Raw genomic sequence first — 19,210 nt, 5'->3', positions numbered from 1 at the left:
TTGCACTCAAAGTTAACTTTTCGAAGGAAGATTACAAAGAAAGTTCCAGTGATGATGAAGATGCAAAGAATTTTAGCTTGATGGTAAAGAAGTTTGGAAATTTTCTTAAAAGGTCCAAAGACAAAAAGTTCTCTAAATATTCAAAGAAAATAGAAAGCAACAACACCTTCACATGCTTCGAATGTGGAAAGCAAGGTCACATCAAATCTGAATGTCCTATCTACCTTAGAAAACAACTTGCTGAAAAGAAAGGAAAGAAGGACAAAAAATAGAAAAAGGCCTACATAGGTTGGGAAGATAATACATCCACATCCTCTGACTCTTCTAGTGAAAAAGAAGTTACAAATGTATACTTGATGGCTGATTAAATGGATGACTCCTCGACCATTGAAGAAACTGAGGTAAATTCTGAATTTGAAGAAGTTTTGGAAGCATTTAATGAAATGCATGAAGAAGCTCAAAGGCTTGCTATTTTAAACAAAAAGTTGAAAAGCGATCTAAAACTGCATATCACTAAATTGACTTCAACACAAAGTGAGTTGGATAAACTAAGACAAGAAAATGAAAAACTTGTTTCAAGCTATAAAGCCACTGGTTGTGTTTGTGCATCTACTTTTCTTAATATGGATGATTACAAATCTTTGCAAACTGAGTTTGAAAAATTTAAAAAGGATCACTATGCAAAACAAATGAAGTTTCAAACTGACATTTCCTATCTTAAATATTTGTTTAGAAAATTGAACAAAGGAAAGAGTGATCTTAATCAGTTGCTCAGTGTGCAAAAGCATACTACCGATAAGACTAGTTTGGGGTATAACAAGTAAACTACCTTTTCTAAGGAAACTAAGTTTGCATCCTCCAAAAGGGTGAACCCAAACAAGGTCTCCAAAAAGAAGAACATAGTGCATTCTAAGCTTTATGCAAAAACCTGTCATTATCATAGGAAAAGAGACATACATCTTATAAATGATATGTGAGGAGATTTGATGTTCCTAGAGGCAAATGTGTTTGGATTCCTAAAGATTTAATTGTGGAAATTAACTCCATTGGACCCAACCTAAATTGAGTACCACCTGTCTTTAATTGATTTTGTCTTGTAGGTATGCCTAAAAGCATGGGACTCACTATGGTACTTGAATAGTGGTTGCTCTAGGCACATGACGGGTGACAAGTCAAAACTCAATGACTTTGTTTCAAAGGAAGGAGGATATGTCACTTTTGGAGACAACAATAAGGGAAGAATTATGGGAGAAGGAAAAATTGGAGATCAGTACAAAACTCAAATAAAAAATGTCCTATATGTTAATGGACTAAAGCACAATCTCTTGAGCATTAGTCAACTTTGTGACAAGGGCTTCAAAATTGAATTCAACAAGAATTGTTGTCTTATTAGTGAAGCTATGTCTGGTGAGGTTGTCCATATTGGAAAAAGGATAGGTAATATCTACATGTTGAACATTAAATATGCATCATTTCATGAACTTAGCTGTTTGGTAAGTAAGATTGATGATTCTTGGTTATGGCATCGTAGGGCTGCACATATAAAAATGCATAATCATAATCATCTAGTTAAAAAGGACTTAGTGATTGGTATTCCAAAACTCAAGTTTGAAAAAAATAAGTGGTGTGTAGCTTGTCAAAAAGGAAAATAAGTTAAAAATTCTTTTCAAAGTAAAAACGTTGTTTCTACTTCAAAACCCTTTGAACTACTTCGCATAGACTTATTTGATCCTTCAAGAACTATGAGTTTGGGTGGTAATTACTATGACTTAGTAATTGTAGATGATTATTCAAGGTTCACTTGGGCTTTGTTTTTGAAAACCAAAAATGAAGCTTTTGATGCTTTTTGCAAACTTGCCAAGGTTATTCAAAATGAAAAAGATCTTAACATTGTTTCAATTAGAAGTGATTATGGAGGTGAATTTTAAAAATGAGTCTTTTGAAAAGTTTTGCGAAGAAAATGGAATTCATCACAATTTTTCTACCACAAGAACACCTCAACAAAATGGTGTTGTGGATAGGAAAAATAGATCCCTTGAAGAAGGAGCTAGCACTCTTCTAAATGAAACAAAGTTACCAAAGTACTTTTGGACTGCTGTTGTACATACTATTTGCTACACTTTAAACAGAGTACTTATTAGACCTATTCTAAGGAAAACCCCTTATGAACTTTATGAAGGAAGAAAACCAAATATATCTCACCTAAGGTTTTTGGTTGTAAATGTTTTGTTTTAAACAATGGTAAAGAGTCTCTTGGCAAATTTGATGCAAAAGCCAAAAAGACTATTTTTCTTGGTTTCTCATTGCAAAGTAAAGCATATAGAGTGTTCAATAGGAGAACTCTATGTGTGGAAGAATCTGTTCATGTTGTGTGTGATGAAACTAATTCTATTGTTCAAGATAATTATTTGGAAGATGAACATGCGGGTTTTCTGGATAAGGATTCTGCTCTTGAAGATGAAACCAAAGTTGAAGAACTTGAACAAAGCAAAGAATTATCAACCAAACCTTCTAAGGACCTCCTTAGAGAATTGAGAACTCAAAAAGACCTTTCCTTGGATAACATTATTGGAGATATATCAAAGGGAGTCTCTACTCGCTCTAGACTCAAGATTTTATGTAATAACATGAATTTTGTTTCTCAGGTTGAACCAAGAATCATAGATGAAGCCTTGTACGATGAATACTGGTTGATGGCTATGCATGAAGAGCTAAATCAGTTTAATAGGAATGAAGTGTGGGACTTAGTTCCTAAACCTGCCTCTCATAAGTCAATCAGAACCAAGTGGGTGTTTTGAAACAAACTTGATGAATCATGCATCATAGTAAGAAACAAAGCCAGATTGGTTACAAAGGATACAACCGAGAGGAAGGCATTGACTATGATGAAACCTATGCACCTGTTGCAAGGTTAGAAGTCATTAGGCTGATGCTTGCTTTTGCATGTATCATGGATTTCAAATTATTCCAAATGGATGTGAAGAGTGCCTTTCTTAATGGATACATTGAAGAAGAGGTATATGTAGACTAGCCACTAGGTTCCGTGGACTACAAACTTCCTAATCATGTCTAAAAGCTGAAAAAGACTTTGTATGGTTTGAAATAAGCATAAATGATATGTCTCATTTAGAGTTGTGCAGCCTTGGGAATTTGACTTTCAAGTTATGGAAAAATATATGTTTCTCATGCCCTATTTTTGTTGATTTTGAAAATGGAGTTGGAATCTGTTGATATAGCCCTCAAAATTGAGCCTATTAGGTCCAATAACCTAGGGTTTGACATAAAATGCACCCTATTCGAGTTAGTATAGCCTATGGAACCATAATTTCAAGTTTTGTGCTTTATCAGTAAATCCTGCATTGTTTTGAATGAACTATACATATAGGCTTAGTTTTTGTAGATTTTGACTATGGAATTGAGTTCCTGATATTTGAAAACATAGTTTTTAGTATAATATTTTCATGAAATGAATTTCTAAAACTCTTAGAATTTAGGAAACAAGTTTGTGAACTTTAGAGGTCAAGTGTAGGGCATTTTCAAAATCTGACCAAATGGGAGTGGATTTAGAGGATTTTGAGTCCCAATTGGATTTCTACATCAATGGGAACGTTGATTTTTTAAAAACAGGTAATTACGCACAATTTCCAAATGAGAAAGTGTCTTATATGTGTAGAATTGCATGAAAAATATGATGTGAATTATGGATTGAATTGCTTGCTTTGATTTAGAATTATTATGTGGAGTTGTTATGATTAAATATGGTAAGACCAAGTGAGTGTGACCACTTGGCAAGGCATGTTGCATGATTTGAATTGTTATGATTAAGTTTTGTAAGACCAAGTGAGTGTGACCACTTGGTTAGGCATGTTGCCTGATATGAACTATTATGATATTGATCATGAATTATTGCACTTTATGATTGGGTCCGGGTGTATCTGACCCTCGACAAAATTTATTTGGATGTCTTGTGATGAATTAGTATTTTGGATTGGTAGTCATGAATATGCAAGTGGTCTTGTCCACTTAAAGGGCCATTTGGATGATCACACTAGAGGTGAAAGAGGATTATTTCCCCTCTTTTCTTGTTATGTTTATGTGTGTGCAATGGAGGATACTTGCTGTCAGGAGCTTCATGAGGATTGACATGTATTACGAGGAAAACATAGAAGAATGAGGTAGCATGATTGTGTTAGAGTTAGAGTGATTGTTGTATCGAGAGTTGGGGCATGACCATATACTTAGTAGGAATACATCCTCTAATGTCTATTCACAAGTACCAACGCAACTGTCGTTTATACTTCTCATCATGAAGATTTGTTAAGTGAGGGTGAATGATACAAAGTAGGTTAATTGGGGGATGGTTCAAACGGTTCAAAGGAACCTGGGGGAAATGTTAAGTGGTGATAACCTGACTAAGGGAATTTTCTGGTTAGATCAGGGGACTCACATGCCTCACTTGGCATTCCTAACTTGAACGAAGTTGTATCCATGGTTGGTGAGGGTGCCATGTCCTGTACTGGCATGTGACGTGTCCTGCTAATTATCACACATATTGTGTAAGACCATGAAGGCCTGGGAGGCTTAGTGGAAGTGTCAGGCCCAAGGTAAGAACAATGTGAGAGTGGAATGCAGAATAAGATGTCATGAGTGATGTTTGCTTGTCAACCTCACGTGGTGGTTGTTAGGTTATGTGTGAGACTTACTGTTCGTGTTTGTGGTTCCAAAAGGGATGGAGACATGGAGTACTCACTTTCTTATTCTCACTTTCAAAACCAAATGACGAGCCTAACGTCGAATCCCCCATTCTATATTGATGCTATTGAGACTAAGTAGGAACATGATGGCGTGCTCCATGTGGATCACTTCTCTGGGTTCTTACGTTGTCATCATATGCTAAATGTACTAGGAGCTAGGATTTGTATCATCGACTTTTGCTTTTCATGAACCTAGCCTAGGTTGTCCTATTATCGCTTTGCGACACCCATGCCTGAGGTTGTCATTCCATCCACATCACATTCCCTGTCTACCGACATTGTGATGTCCTCCTCTAGATCTAACTCCTCATCTAAGGATACTGATGTCACTTCTCTTTCTTTGGTGTCAGCCTATTTAGTGTTGCTAGAGGCTTAGGTATCACTCAGGGTGGATATGGTGGATCTCGTGTCGAAGGATGAGGGAGAAAATCTGAAGGAGAATAAATCATACTAGGAGGATCCCTTTATGTACGAGGAGGACCTCGCTATGGAGCCAAAGATGTGGAGGAGGATTCCTCGCATGATTCGTCTAAGGAGGAGGCCTTTCTTCATCTGACTTTGACTAATTCTTTTTTTAGATATGACTTTGGGGCTTGGGTACAAATGATTGCTCTAAGTTTTTAGGTTTTTCCCTTATATGTATTTTTGGAATGAGTAGACCTAGGCTCAAACCTTTTGCAATTACCATACATTATTATTTACATTATTATTTTGGGTTGTATTTTTTGCTCCCTAGTTCATTTGAGATGTACGTATTTGGTTAACTCTTCTGGCATATGATACTTAATTATTATATTTGGTGATTATGGAGGTTTACTTGTTTATTTTCATTTATTCCTTCTCTAGGCATGTATGATTTATTTTCATTCCTATTTTACTTGCCAACTCAAGTTTTAACGTGCCAAATGGTCGTTACGTTTTATCTCACACGATTTAAAAATCAAATGATGTTCTCTGAAATTGTTTTTGAACATTTTTATTTTTGAAAATTTCTACTATCTTTTCTAGTATTTGAGTTAACATTAATAAGAACCAAGTTTTATCTTATCTTATGTTAAGTAAAATTAATGGGTTATTTGAAAGGTTATATTTAAGGGTGTTACACAAACACAACATTTTTTAATGTTAAAATGCATATAATTTAAAATAAGTACACTTATAAATAATTCAATGATAATATTAAAATATAAATAAACCATTACATATTCAATGATAGTAACTAAAACACAATAATACCAACAAAGTTCTGAATCCAAAATATCATAATTAACAAAATCACTAACATTTCATAACTCTTAAGATAAAAGAAAGGGGAAACCAATCACTTCCTTCAAGGGCATTCCTGAGTGCTTCCTTGAAGGAGATACAGTCTATGCTCTAATTTTCCTTTCATAAACACTATTGCATGTGTTGCTTCTTACAGGGTTCTTATGGCTCCTTCTGCAAGTTTAGGTGTAACAGCTCCAATACCTATCCCTTTGCAGGCCTTGTTGTTGCCTAGCAGGACATGCCCTTCATGGCTTTCCTCATATGAGTTGAACTATTCCTTGTTTGGACACATATGAAATGTCCTTGTTAGAAAACCTCTTAAACATACATAACCTCAACATTTTCATACCCTTCTGAGACAACATAGCATCACCATTATGACTCCTCTGATCTCCCATGTCTCTTTTTCTTCGTCTATTTAGGGCAATCCTTCTTGAGATGCTCTTCACTCTCATAGATGAAGCATTTCCTCTTCTTGCCCTCCTTTGACTTTGATTTTGATCCCTTCTTGTTCTTAAAATATTTTAATTTTAACTAACTCTTGTGTTCTATGCTGTAGCCTAAATTACTAAACCTCGATCCCTCATCAGACCAAATCAATCCAAGCTTCGTCCTCAGATCCCTCTTGTTGGACTAGGCCCAATTTAGACGGCCCTTTTAGGTTTAGACCAACTTAAACTGAGTTTCGTCCGCAGATTCCTCTTGTAAGACTAGACTCAGCTTAAGCAGCTTACGAAAGTTTAGCCTAATTTAGCCTAAGCTTCGTCTGCAGATCCCTCTTGTAAGACTAGGCCTAGACTAAACAACATTATTGTAACAACATAATTAAAACCAAAACTTAATTCGCAGATTCCTCTTGTAAGACTAAGTTTCGATCCTGCCTCAATCAAGTTCTAAGGCAATAGTACATTTCCCAATGCTAAAGTCACCTAACTATGCACACAAATGGATGATCAGACCAAAAACATACAAACATTAAGCATTGAAGGAAGCATTGAACACATAAAACATAATCAATTAGATATTAAGTATTTACATCAGTTGTTCATTAGAAATCCCTAACTAAGGTGTTTAGCCAGTCATTACAAAGAAGCCCTAACAATAAATGAGATTAAAAGTAGAGAATGATAGTTCCTTACACAAGAAGGGGGATTCCTCCTCCTCTTCTCAGCATCTCACTCTCACTCTCCAACTAACTAATCTCTCTCAAATTACAAAACCTAGGCTTCAATGCTCAAGCTGCTCCTCTTGTTGCTTATAGGGCTCTTTTCACGAAATAGGCACTCTGGAATAGTGTGCACAAGTCTGAGCAAAAGAATGTCAAAAGTGTGTACCCTAATTATGCACAAAACAGGCTTTAAATAGGCTCTAAAATCGCGATGTTGCGCTTAGCATCACCCTCGCGCTTTGCGCGGGTAAGTGGGTTTGGGCTTAGCGCCAGTCTTGCGCTGAGCCTGGCTGAAGACACCTGCTGTGCTTAGCGCGCGACCTTGATGCTGATGCTTTGCTAGATTCTCCTTCGCGCTAAGCACGCCGAAGCTGCACTCAGCGGTGGATGCGCGCTTAGCCCAACTGCCACTTTTTGCATTTCAAAACTTAGCCTCTTTTTCACCTGAAAATGCACAGATTTCATAATTAAATCCAATGGAAATGTTTTGAAGACAACTTTAACCATAAAACAAGATTTAATTACAAGATTACTCCAAAATAACCATAAATTGGGGAACTATACAAGTTTTGGAAAATGATTTCTATACAAAAGTTAGTTGTATAAGGCGACTAGCAAACTCCCCCAAATTTACAGTTTTGCTTGTCCTCAAGCAAAAAAAGAACAACTCACTTGTCCTCAAGTGACAAAGACAGTGGTCAATCAAAAGAAAATGGTGTCTGATTCATAAAAGAATTCAACCATATGAACTGAATATCATGGAATGCTTAAATCAATTACTTCTCACAAGCATCCAGCTTTTCAAAGATAAGAGCATAAGCATTAGAGTCACAGCTGAAATAAGCTAGTAAGCATGACAGAAATCAAGGAAGGATCATCAACCAAAACCTCACAGTCATTGTTTCACTCAAGCTCAAGTGTTTAGGTTTATTCCATCATAAACAACCAACATAAGTTCCAACCTTTGCATTTCATCTCATATCATACAACAATGAACACACAAAATGAATCAGAAGGACTTTCTAGGCTTGTAATGGGGTTAGGCTGCCAACAATTCATGGTTTTTCTAGGATTCAAAAGCTGAGGTTCTAGGAAAGCATTCATCCATAGAATAACCTTCACTTTTACATTCATTCCTAACCTATACTCGCCCTTTATTTAGGCACATAGCTTAATTTCATTATTTTGTAGCATACACACTTATAAATTTTATTTGTACTTACAGTTTTTTTTTACACAGAAAACATTATATACATAAACAGTGTGTGTATACTATTTTCTTTGACCATTTCAATCCTTACCTAGTGCCTCCCCCAAATTTGGGACAAATTTGCTTTGAACCCAACTTTTGTGGATGATGCTCTCCTACAACCTAAAATAAGGTAACAGAAGAGTGCCTCCCCCAAATTTGGGACAAATTTGCTTTGAACCCAACTTTTGTGGATGATGCTCTCCTACAACCTAAAATAAGGTAACGGAAGATACAACTGAATAGGCTCCAGGTTCAATCAATCAATAACATTCAACTCAAACTGGGTGCAAGGGATAATTCATTCAAACATATGGTCAGCTTTTTGGCTAAGTGGCTATTCATAATCAAACATGGCCTTCATCATCCTCAAATTAATGCATCCAGTCCATACTTGAGAGATTCACACAAAAATCAGTACTAAATGATAGTCGTTTCTCTCAAAATTTGAAGATCACACTCTCACCGGGATATGGTTAATGCATTCCTTCACAATCAATTTGACAACCAACTAACATTTTCAGACATACTTCCAATCACATGCTCATTCTCTTCTAATGACAGCAAACTTGATCAAAACAATCATCTAATCATCCTAATCCATTCAATTCATACATTTGCTCAATCAAATCCTTTTCAAACACTCATTTCATACCAAACAAGCCACTGCATACAAAGTTCAACCAATTCATTGTTCAATCAAACTTTTTGTACAAGCAAACAAACAACTACACTATTGAAATTTAAATGCTGAAATTTAAAGAACTGAAACATAAAATTTGAAATTTAAATGACATAAATCATAAATTAACGCAAAAATTTAAACATCTTGCTCCTCTTGTGGCTGGTCTTCATTCAAATCCAGTGTTAGAGCTGCTGATGAATCCTGTATAAGCTGCTCAGGCTCCACAACTGGTGCAGCATCCTCAGGTATATATGCAGGGGCTGGAGATGGTTGTGGAATCTGATTTGGAGCAGTCTCCTCCTCCTGAACCGTGTGTGTACCTGCATCAAAATAAGAGGGTTCAGGAGGAGTGAGCTCATCCTTATCCTCTATTGGTGCTGGTGCTGGTGGCTCCTCAATATCAGGCTCCTGGACTGCAGAGGCCCACCCCCCCCCCCCCCCAAAAGAAGAGGGCTGGTCTCCTGGCCAGGCCACTTGAGCCTCAAACTCCTCCATGCTCATAATGGATGGCAAGCCCAAGCCCTGAAGGCTTTGCATGATAATGGACTGCTGCTGTGGATGCTCTGGAGCATAGAGTGCAGCATCTGTGGTGTCAATAAAAAGTTTGATGGTCCTACAGTTAATGGAGCTGGGAGTGGCATCTGTACAGGTGCTGGAGGAATAACTGGAATCTGAGTGGATGAAGAGGGGGGTACTGGAGAAGAAGAAGGTGTTGGTGCCTTTGATGGTGCTGAAGTGGAAGGGGCTTCAGATCTCTTACCCCTGGCCTTCCTGGGTCCTCTTAAAGTTACTATTGGATCGTCAAGATTCCAATAGTTCTTCTTAATATATGCCAAATTAATCGCAGGACTCAGGCTCTCCAGGGACCTTGAATCTGACTGAACTCCCCTAGCCTTACATAAATTTGTGATCAAGGCAGGGAATCCTAGTCTAGATGTGTCATGCTGTGCTATAAGGGAGATCTGGTGGGAGATGAGGTACCCCACATTCATGTCCATCTTCATAATGATGCCATAAATGAGTCTGGCTCTGTCAAGAGTGACATTAGAAGTGTGGGAAGTGGGAATAAGGTTTGAAAAGGAAAGAACGCTCCAAGTCTGAGCAAGAATGGTCATGTTCTTCCTTAGAATCTTCACTGGATAACCATCAGCATTAAGCTCGAATCCCCTCCCTGGGATATAGAGCTTACAACTAACTCCTGAGGATCAGGCCTCAGGAGTGCAAATCTAGAGTAAGCACAAAGTATTTTCCCCTCTTCCACAACAACAAGGGTCTTCAAAAATATGTTAAGAGTATCCTCATCAAACTTAATCAGATGACCTCTCACCCTCACCTGCTTAGGTGATTTATCCTCGGGGTCATAGAGGTTTGCATAGAATTATTTTACAATGGCAACATCAATGTTGCTGTCTAGAAAGTCAGTCAACTCCTCCCTCCAGTGTCTTCTTTCCAGCTCATCTAGGAATTCATTAAATTCTGTAGGGTAGACCACCACATTTCTCTCAAGTAGCAAGTTCCTAGGCACAATAATGTCTGTGTATCTCTCCCAGGCTTCCTAGGATGTGAATCTTGATCTGTCATATCACACTTCACAGGGTGTAGAAGGTGCCTTTCTTTTCCTAGAAGTCATCTACAAAATATAAGACAAAACACAAGAGATTACCACAAGTTTATTCTCAAGAAAACAAAAAAATTAAAACTGAAAACAGAGCTAGGCGCTTAGTGCAGCAATCTGGCGCTTAGCCCCTTCACAAAATTACTCATGGGCTAAGCACAACAAACTCGCGCTTAGCCTAAAGACTCAGAAAATCTTTTTGTCTGCAGATTAGGCTTAGCACAACAAGGCGCGCTTAGCCTAAACCTACAATTTTAGAAACAGTAGAGGACTTGGGCATAGCGTAGAGGCCTACGCTTAGCCTTATTACAAAGGTAAAGAAATAGAACCTAAGTGGCGCTTAGCTCAACAAGCTGGGCTTAGCGCCTGAACTAATCTGAGTATCTCAGAATACTATTGGCGCTTAGCGCACAGGCATGCTTAGTGTCTGCATCGTTTTGGTTCAACAACCACGATGAACGCGCTTAGCACGACATGGTCCACTTAGCACGATCATCAGAAATCCAAAAAAAATATAACAGTTGCGATGAGCAAGCTAAGCGCAGCAGGCGCGCTTAGCGCGTTCATCGCAATTCCCAGAAACACACACATGGGCTTTCACCCTTATCAGCCGCATTGCCCCTAATGGAATTCTAAACTACCTAAAGTCCTAAAATACCTAACCCTAAAACTAAGGAACTTAACCTAACAACAATACTAATCATGAAAACCATAAATCAACTATCCTAAGGTTTGAAGCATGAAATAAAAATGAAAAAGGTAGTCAATGAACTTACTTGGATGTGTGCAAAGTATGAGGAAGCAAGGAATGCAATGCAATAGAACTTGAGCACAGTGACAATGAAGCAAAGGAAAGGCAGAGGCACAAAAGGCTTAAAAAGAAAACTCAGTATCTGCCTAAGGCAGTGCCTCTATTTTTTTAGAAATCACGACAAAAGCGCTTAGCGTGACCTCTTGACGTTTGTTTTTTTTTTAAAAAAAAAAAAACTCAAGCGCTTAGCCTAGCTCTTCGCGCTAAGCATAGCTAACAATTCAGGTTCTAGAGGCATACCTGGGCTTAGCGATGATAGTAGCTCTGATTGGTCCTGCAAAATGCGCTTAGCCTACAAAGTTTGGCTTAGCGTGCAACCAGGCTTCAACTTATAGAGAGTGATTCAGGCTTAGCGCCACTACCTACGCTAAGCGCACTTTTAATGATTTCAAAACATAATGATGTTGGTGCTTAGTGCATCCTTTCCCACTAAGCCCAGCTTGAAAGCTCAACTTACAGAATGAATCTGGGGCTTAGCGCAGGATGGCGCGCTTAGTGTAGCTATAATAAATTTTCACAGAGAGGAAGTGACGCTTAGTGCATCATCCACACTAAGCCCACTACTTAAGGTGCAACTTACAGTGAAGATGTTGGGCTTAACGCAGTGATGTGTGCTTCGCTGAACCCTTCAGCCAATCAATCAGGGGTCTTTGTGCTTAGCGCGAGCAAGCTTGGCTTAGCACGTGAAAAGATGGCGCTTAGCACAAGGTTTGCGCTTAGCGGATAAGCAATCTGAAAATTGTTCTGAGTCATTTTCTACTTATCTCTACACACATAATTTAAAAACCCTTTTTGTTCATTACTAAACAAGCTGAAATAAATCACAATCACAAGCAAGATGTCCTAACTACATGAAAGAAATAAAAATGAAGATAGAGAAGGGAAAGAAAAGCTGGGTTGCCTCCCAGTAAGAGCTCCTTTAATGTCACTAGCTTGATGCATCATCCTGTTATCCAGGATCCAATAAAGTTCCCACTTCAAGGACCTTCTTCTCAGGTCTTCTTTCCTCCATGACATGAACTTTAAAACAGACATTCCGATTAGGTGGCTCTTTATCTTCATGAAATAGATCAAAGATGATTTTCTGATCTTCTATGCCAATTTGCAACATCCTATTTCCCATATCTACTACACAACTTGCAGTAGACATGAATGGGCGACCAGGAATGAGAGGAATATCAGCATCCTCTTCTATGTCTATCACCACAAAATTAGCTGGAAATATAAGGTGTTTCACCTTCACCAAAACATCTTCAATCACTCCATATGGTCTTGTGATGGAGCGATCAACTAACTGAAGGGTCATGTGCGTAGGCATTATCTCAAGCTCTCCAAGTCGTCGGCACATAAACAGAGGCATTAAGTTGATACTAGCTCCCAAGTCTATGAGAGCTTTTCCAACAGCAACCTCACCAATGGAACACGATATCATGACAACTCCAGGATCTTTGTGCTTAGGTGGAAGAATGTGTTGAATCACAACACTACAATTGCCTTCCACCACAATTTTGTCACTATGGATGTATCGGTTCTTCTTTGTCAACATATCTTTTAAAAATTTGGCATAGAGGGGCATTTGTTGAAGTGCTTCTCCAAAGGGCAAAGTAATTTCTAGTTTCTTGAAGATATCAAGAAATCTGGCCAAATGTCTTTCTTTCTCTTTTCGGGAAGGTACCAAAGGATAAGGTACTTCCTTGCCTTCATTTGGAGTAGTATCCTTCTTCTTTTCAGTGTTTGCCTCACTCTTGTTTCTCCTCATCTCATCATCAATAACTTTCTCTTTTTGTTTTTCATTTTTCATTTTTCAACTTCTTTTTCTTTTTCTTTTTCTTCTTCTTTTATTCTTTCATTTTCTTTCTCTTTTATTGGTGTCTCTTCTTCCTTATCATCTTCAGCCTCCTCATTAATCTCTTAAAGTTCTACAAAATCAGAAACAGGTTCAAGTGCTGGCTTAGGTGCCAACTGTTGTTTATGTTCCTCCATCTTCTTCTCAGCTTCACTCTCATCCACATGGATTGCCATTCTGCTTCTAGTCATCATAACTTTAAACTCCTCCTTGGGATTTTTCTCTGTGTTAGTTGTAAAACTGCTTGATGATCTATCCGCCAATTGCTTTGCAAGCTGTCCCACTTGGACCTCCAGATTCTTTACGGCAGACTCTATGCTCTTTTGGTTGGACATAGAAACCTGCATGAACTAAGCTAGAGTCTCTTCCAACTTCATTGTGCGATCATAGAGACTAGGCCCTTGTTGTTGTGGCCTTGTGGATGGTCCACCTTGATCTCTATTGAATTGATTTCCAAGGTGGTTCTTCCATTGTCCCTGTTGTTGATTGTATTGTTGGCCATGTTGGAATCCAGAAAATCCTCCTGCATTAAAATTGTTTTTGGGCTAATTTCCCATGTAATTGACTTCATGAGTGGTTTGTTCTTCAATAAGGATAAAACATCCAGATTCATGAGCTCCCCCATAGATGGTACATCTTGCAACCTACAAAACAAAAGCATGTGAAGTATGGGCAGAATGAATTTGAGTTGGCAATGCCTCAAGTTGCATAGACAACAACTTATTTTGTGCCAACAATGCATCTTGGGAGGTTAGCTCCAATAAACTCTTTTTAGTAGGAATGTGGGCTCTATCTCTCAAAATAGAAATGTCACTTGCAGCCATATTTTCAGTGAGATCCATGGCTTCTTTAGGGGTCTTCAATTTGATTTTCCCACCTGTAGAAGCGTCTAATAGCTGCTTGGACTGCGGTCTTAACCCATCTATAAAAATGTTGAGCTGTATCGGTTCTGAGAATCCATGAGTGGGAGTCTTTCTCAATAAACCACAGAATCTTTCCAAGGCCTCACTCAAAGATTCATCGAGAAATTGGTGAAAAGAAGAGATGGCAGCTTTGCCTTCTGTAGTCTTAGACTCAGGAAAATATTTCTTGAGAAATTTCTCCTCAACCTCATCCAATGTCTTGAGACAATTGCCTTTAAATGAATAAATCCACCTCTTAGCTTCTCCTGATAAAGAAAATGAAAACAAGCTCAATCGAATTGCATCTTCAGGCACTCCAACCAACCTCATAGTATTGCATATTTCTATGTAGGTGGCTAAGTGTGCATATGGGTCTTCATTTGGTAATCCATGAAACAAATTATTTTGTATCAACTGAATCAATGATGGTGGATATGTAATGGTTTGGGCTTGAACTTCTGGTGGTGCAATGCTGGTGAAAAATTGTGGCACATTAGAACTTGAATAATCTTCTAGGGTGACTCTTCTTGGCTCTTCAGCCATGATGTGGTCTTCGATAGGATCTAAATGAGAATGTCCTGCAATAGGAAAACTAGAAGATGCCTCAGAAGATTGAGGTTCTTCCTCTGGAATTGCTACTGCATCTAAATCCTGCAAAAATTTTCTAATTCTTTCTTGATTACGTCTTCTACAAGTGGCGTTAATCTCCAAATCAATGGGGATCAAATAACCTGTAGTAGATCTTCTTTGCACACAAGAAAATAGAACAATAGTTATCCAGTTCAAAAGAACAATGAATATGCTATAACTACTATGTTAGTCAAAAGAATCAATAAATCAAAGAAAGCAAAAATAAAGCAATGCTGCTAAACTGAACTAAACTCTATTAACAGCTTAGTTCCCCGGCAATGGCGCCATAAATACTTTGTTGACTCCCCATTGCAGTTACTTTTTTCTCAATTATGTTTCAAGAGAATTTCAATGGGGGTTTACCGGAAAGCGCACCAAATCGTCAAGTATTTAAAAATTAAAATGGATGAATCTGAGTATCAAACACAGGGAACTAATGTTAGCCTGAGTTATGTTCAGAAATGAAGCACTGCTGAGAGAACATGTATGATTGATAATTACAAATAGAGTTTAAACTAAACCTGTAAGCTAAAAACTATAAAATACAAGGTAAGTAAAAGTGATAGTAGTAGGTACAAATGTTGGGTCTTTCTAACAAACAAGCTGATGCATATAAATATATTTCTCTAATCAATCATGCTCTTGTGTTCTATGTTGTAGCCCAAATTACTAAACCTCGATCCCTCGTCAGACGGAATCAATCCAAGCTTTGTCCTCAGATCCCTCTTGTTGGACTAGGCCCAATTTAGACGGCCCTCTTAGGTTTAGACTAACTTAAACTGATTTTCGTTCGCAGATCCCTCTTGTAAACTAGACTCAGCTCAAGTAGCTTATGAAAGTTTAGCCTAATTTGTCTAAGCTTCGTCTGCAGATCCCTCTTGTAAGACTAGGCCTAGACTAAACAACATTATTGTAACAACATAATTAAAACCAAAACTTAATCCACAGATCCCTCTTGTAAGACTAAGTTTCGATCCTGCTTCAATCAAAAGTGTGTACCCTAATTCTGCACAAAACAGGCTTTAAATAGGCTCTGAAATCACGACGTTGCGCTTAGCGCCTCCTTCACGCTTAGCGCGAGTAAGTGGGTTTGGGTTTAGCGCCATTCTTGTGCTGAGCCTGGCTGAAGACACTTGCTGTGCTTAGCGCACTGGTCTCGCGCTTAGTGCACGACCTTGATGCTGATGCTTTGCCAGATTCTCCTTCGCGCTAAGCACGCTGAAGCTGCGCTTAGCCCAACTATTGAGCTTAGCCCAACTGAGTGATATGCCCCAAGTACCAACATTCTTCCTCATGAAAAACCATAGGTACTTACCGACAAAGTATACACTATTTCCATGCAATTATGAAGTATGAAACATTGAGCATCATCAATGCACTAACCGTGGATAGTTAAATATCTCTAAGCAATCCTCTTCATCTCAATGTCATCATCAACGTCAATATCATCTCATCTCAATGTCATCATCAATGTCAACAATCATCTCATCTCAATATCATCAACATCACAAGCAATAGCATTCCACACACACACACACATTCATGCCTGGGATTCACATTCCCCAAGTCTTCATACAACACAAATCTCATACAATAGCAATTTATAATACCACAAGATTGATATTTTAGGGAAAATTCCAAATTAAAGAGAACTATGGTATACGAAACAAACTCTTATGCCCATTTAAAATTTAATAAAAAAAGTGAATAAAAGAACAAATATAAATTTTGGGCAGAGTCTCTTCTATAATTAAAACTTTTCCCAAAAATTTCAATCATTATAACGACAACACCATTCACAATTTCATTCATCAATAACAAATATATCACATCCAATTAGTTAAAAACTCAATTTTTCTTGAAAACCAACATACACAGGGACAAACATACTGATGCAATCCTACCCCGTAAGGGCATTGGGTAGAAGACTCCAAGTAGATTGGCTAGAGATCCAAGGGAAGGCCCTAGGGTTCTCATGAGCCATAGGGTAAATTTCGAGCCCATGGGCTAAGTATGAGCCCACTTATCTTTGTAAATATTAGAATAGGTATTTCCTTCGTCTGGGCCTTGTATTTTGGCCATTTTAGTAGTATAGGGTTTTAGCCTTGTATTTCGGGGAATTTTGAGTAGTCTTTGTAGTAAGGACTTTTTTTGGTATTTTCATGTTTTTTGTCATGGGGGTGAGCTTAGCTATTATAGGGGGTGTGTAGCTAAGCTCTAGCTTCTCATCTCAAGGAGGTGAGCTTAGCTATTAGAGAGGTATGTGTAGCTAAGCTCAAGCTTCTTTAGGAATCTTCTTAAGGAAGCTTCTCAAGGAGGTGAGCTTAGTTATGAGAGGGGTGTGTGTAGCTAAGCTCTAGCTTCTCAAGGAAGTTTTCTCAAAGAAGCTTCTCAAGGAAGTTTTCTCAAGAAAGCTTCTCAAGGAAGCTACCTAGTCTATAAATAGAAGCATGTGTAACACTTGTTGTAACTTTGATGAATGAGAGTCTTGTGAGACATACTTCAAAGTTCCACTTCTCTCCCTCTTTTATTCCTTCAATTTCGTGCTCCCCCCCTCTCTCTTTCTCTCCCTCTTTCTTTTCCTCCATTGAAGCATCCTTCCAAGCTTCTTATCCAAGGCTCATCTTGGTGGTGAAGCTCCTTCTTCTATGGCTTATTCCCTAGTGGATGACGCATCCTCTCACCTCTTCTCCTTTGTCTTCCGCTGCATCTCCATGGTGGAAAATCACCATTAAAGGACCTCATTGAAGCTCAAAGATCCAGCCTCCATAGAAGCCCCACAAGCAAGCTTCCATCAAGTGGTATCAGAGCACAAGAGCTTCAAGTAGGCGCTCCTTAAACCTCCATTAATTTTTTTTCTTTACCTTCTCTTCCATTGCTGTTTCTTCATTTTTCTCCATGTATCTCCTCACATGTCTTGTTCTAAATTTTGTTAACATGATTCTTTAGAGTTTCCACCGATTAAACTTGCTATAAAAACTATATTTGATTTTCTATGGTTCAAATTTCTTGTTCTTGTTCTTGAACCATGAATTGTGTTGAGTTTAGGTTCCTTTGAGTTTTGTCTTGTTATTTTTGGTGGCTGAAACCTAAAATATAAAATTCTTACAAAAATATTAAAATAGAAGAAAACCTCAAAAATCTAGAGTGACTTGTTCACCTATTGTAGTTTTGTCATAGAAGTCATGTCTAGTCATGAAACTTGTCACATAAGATTTCTTATGTTGTGCTGAATTTTATTTTCTTGTTTCTTTGTCTAACTCATTTGTTCATGAGTGTATGAAATTGTTTTAGCCTATTATTTGATTTGAGTCAAATCTTTCATGTTAATTAGTCCTTAACATGTTCATGCAAAATTCTTAGAGAGTCTTTGATTGTGAACCTTTTCTTGAACTTTTAGGTTTCCTTATGATTGTGTCTATTGTGAATTTGAGTTTTGGTGATTGAATTGCTGGCTGAAATGTTGATCCTAAGTGAATACTGAACTCCTAAAACTGTGGTAAACAATCCTAGTGAGTTCAACATACATAGGAAGGTTGAAAGTAAGCCCAAGGCAATCAATATACCATGCTTAAAGAAACAAATCGCTGGTGCTGGCAGCTTGGACATACACACTTGTAAAAATTACTGAGAATTGGTTACTTTGAATTTTGAACTGAAATTTTTACTGAATTTTCTAGACATCTGAAAAAAAGTTATAAAAAAAGAACCAGGTGGTTTGGATAAAAGGAAAAAATAATAAAAATCACACAAGTTGGCAGAAAAATCAGTATCCAAAAAAAAAAAAAAAGTGAAAGGGAAGTGTGCTTGTTGTTTTGGCTCAAAATTTATTCTATAATTGCTGCCTATGTTATACCAATCTTAGTTCCGAAATTTCAATAGAAAATTAGTTTGAAAACAAGTGCCAAAGCTAGAGGTTTGTTGAGTCTTTTTTTTTTGTTTTTTTTTACTCTACTCTAGAGTCATTCTAAGTTTCTCTTTGAGTCCTAACTTGCTTCTATGTCCTTTTCATTGCTTTAATTGTTGAATAATCCTTGAAAAACTGTTTTGTTAAAATTCCATTGGTTTAACTTTCATTTCATTTTTTGGTCTTTGGTTATTGCTTGTCTCTTTGTTTCCTTGTTTGTGAGTTGCCATATAGGGAATTGGAAAGGAGGATTGGTGCCATCCCTTGAAGAATTTGAGTCAAGAAGCAAGGGGCCAACCACCTTATGAGCTATTGGACTAAGAAGCACTCCAAATTGTGTGAATCACCAAAGAGAGAAAAACCACCAAAATTGA

The 19,210-nt window shown here is 37.8% G+C and overlaps 1 protein-coding gene across 1 annotated transcript; it reads right to left on the bottom strand.

The window, feature by feature from the left end:
* Window positions 1-12,500: 12,500 nt before the first annotated feature.
* On the bottom strand, window positions 12,501-12,983 carry LOC102667118 (uncharacterized). Its single transcript, XM_006577430.1, has one exon. The coding sequence runs from the start codon at window positions 12,981-12,983 to the stop codon at window positions 12,501-12,503; it is 483 nt and encodes a 160-aa protein (XP_006577493.1).
* Window positions 12,984-19,210: the final 6,227 nt, after the last annotated feature.

The sequence above is a fragment of the Glycine max genome, chromosome 3 (genome assembly GCF_000004515.6).
Source record: "Glycine max cultivar Williams 82 chromosome 3, Glycine_max_v4.0, whole genome shotgun sequence".
Taxonomy (NCBI): Eukaryota; Viridiplantae; Streptophyta; class Magnoliopsida; order Fabales; family Fabaceae; genus Glycine; species Glycine max.
The sequence above is the reverse complement of the archived record's forward strand: the minus strand, read 5'-3'. Positions and strand labels throughout refer to the sequence as shown.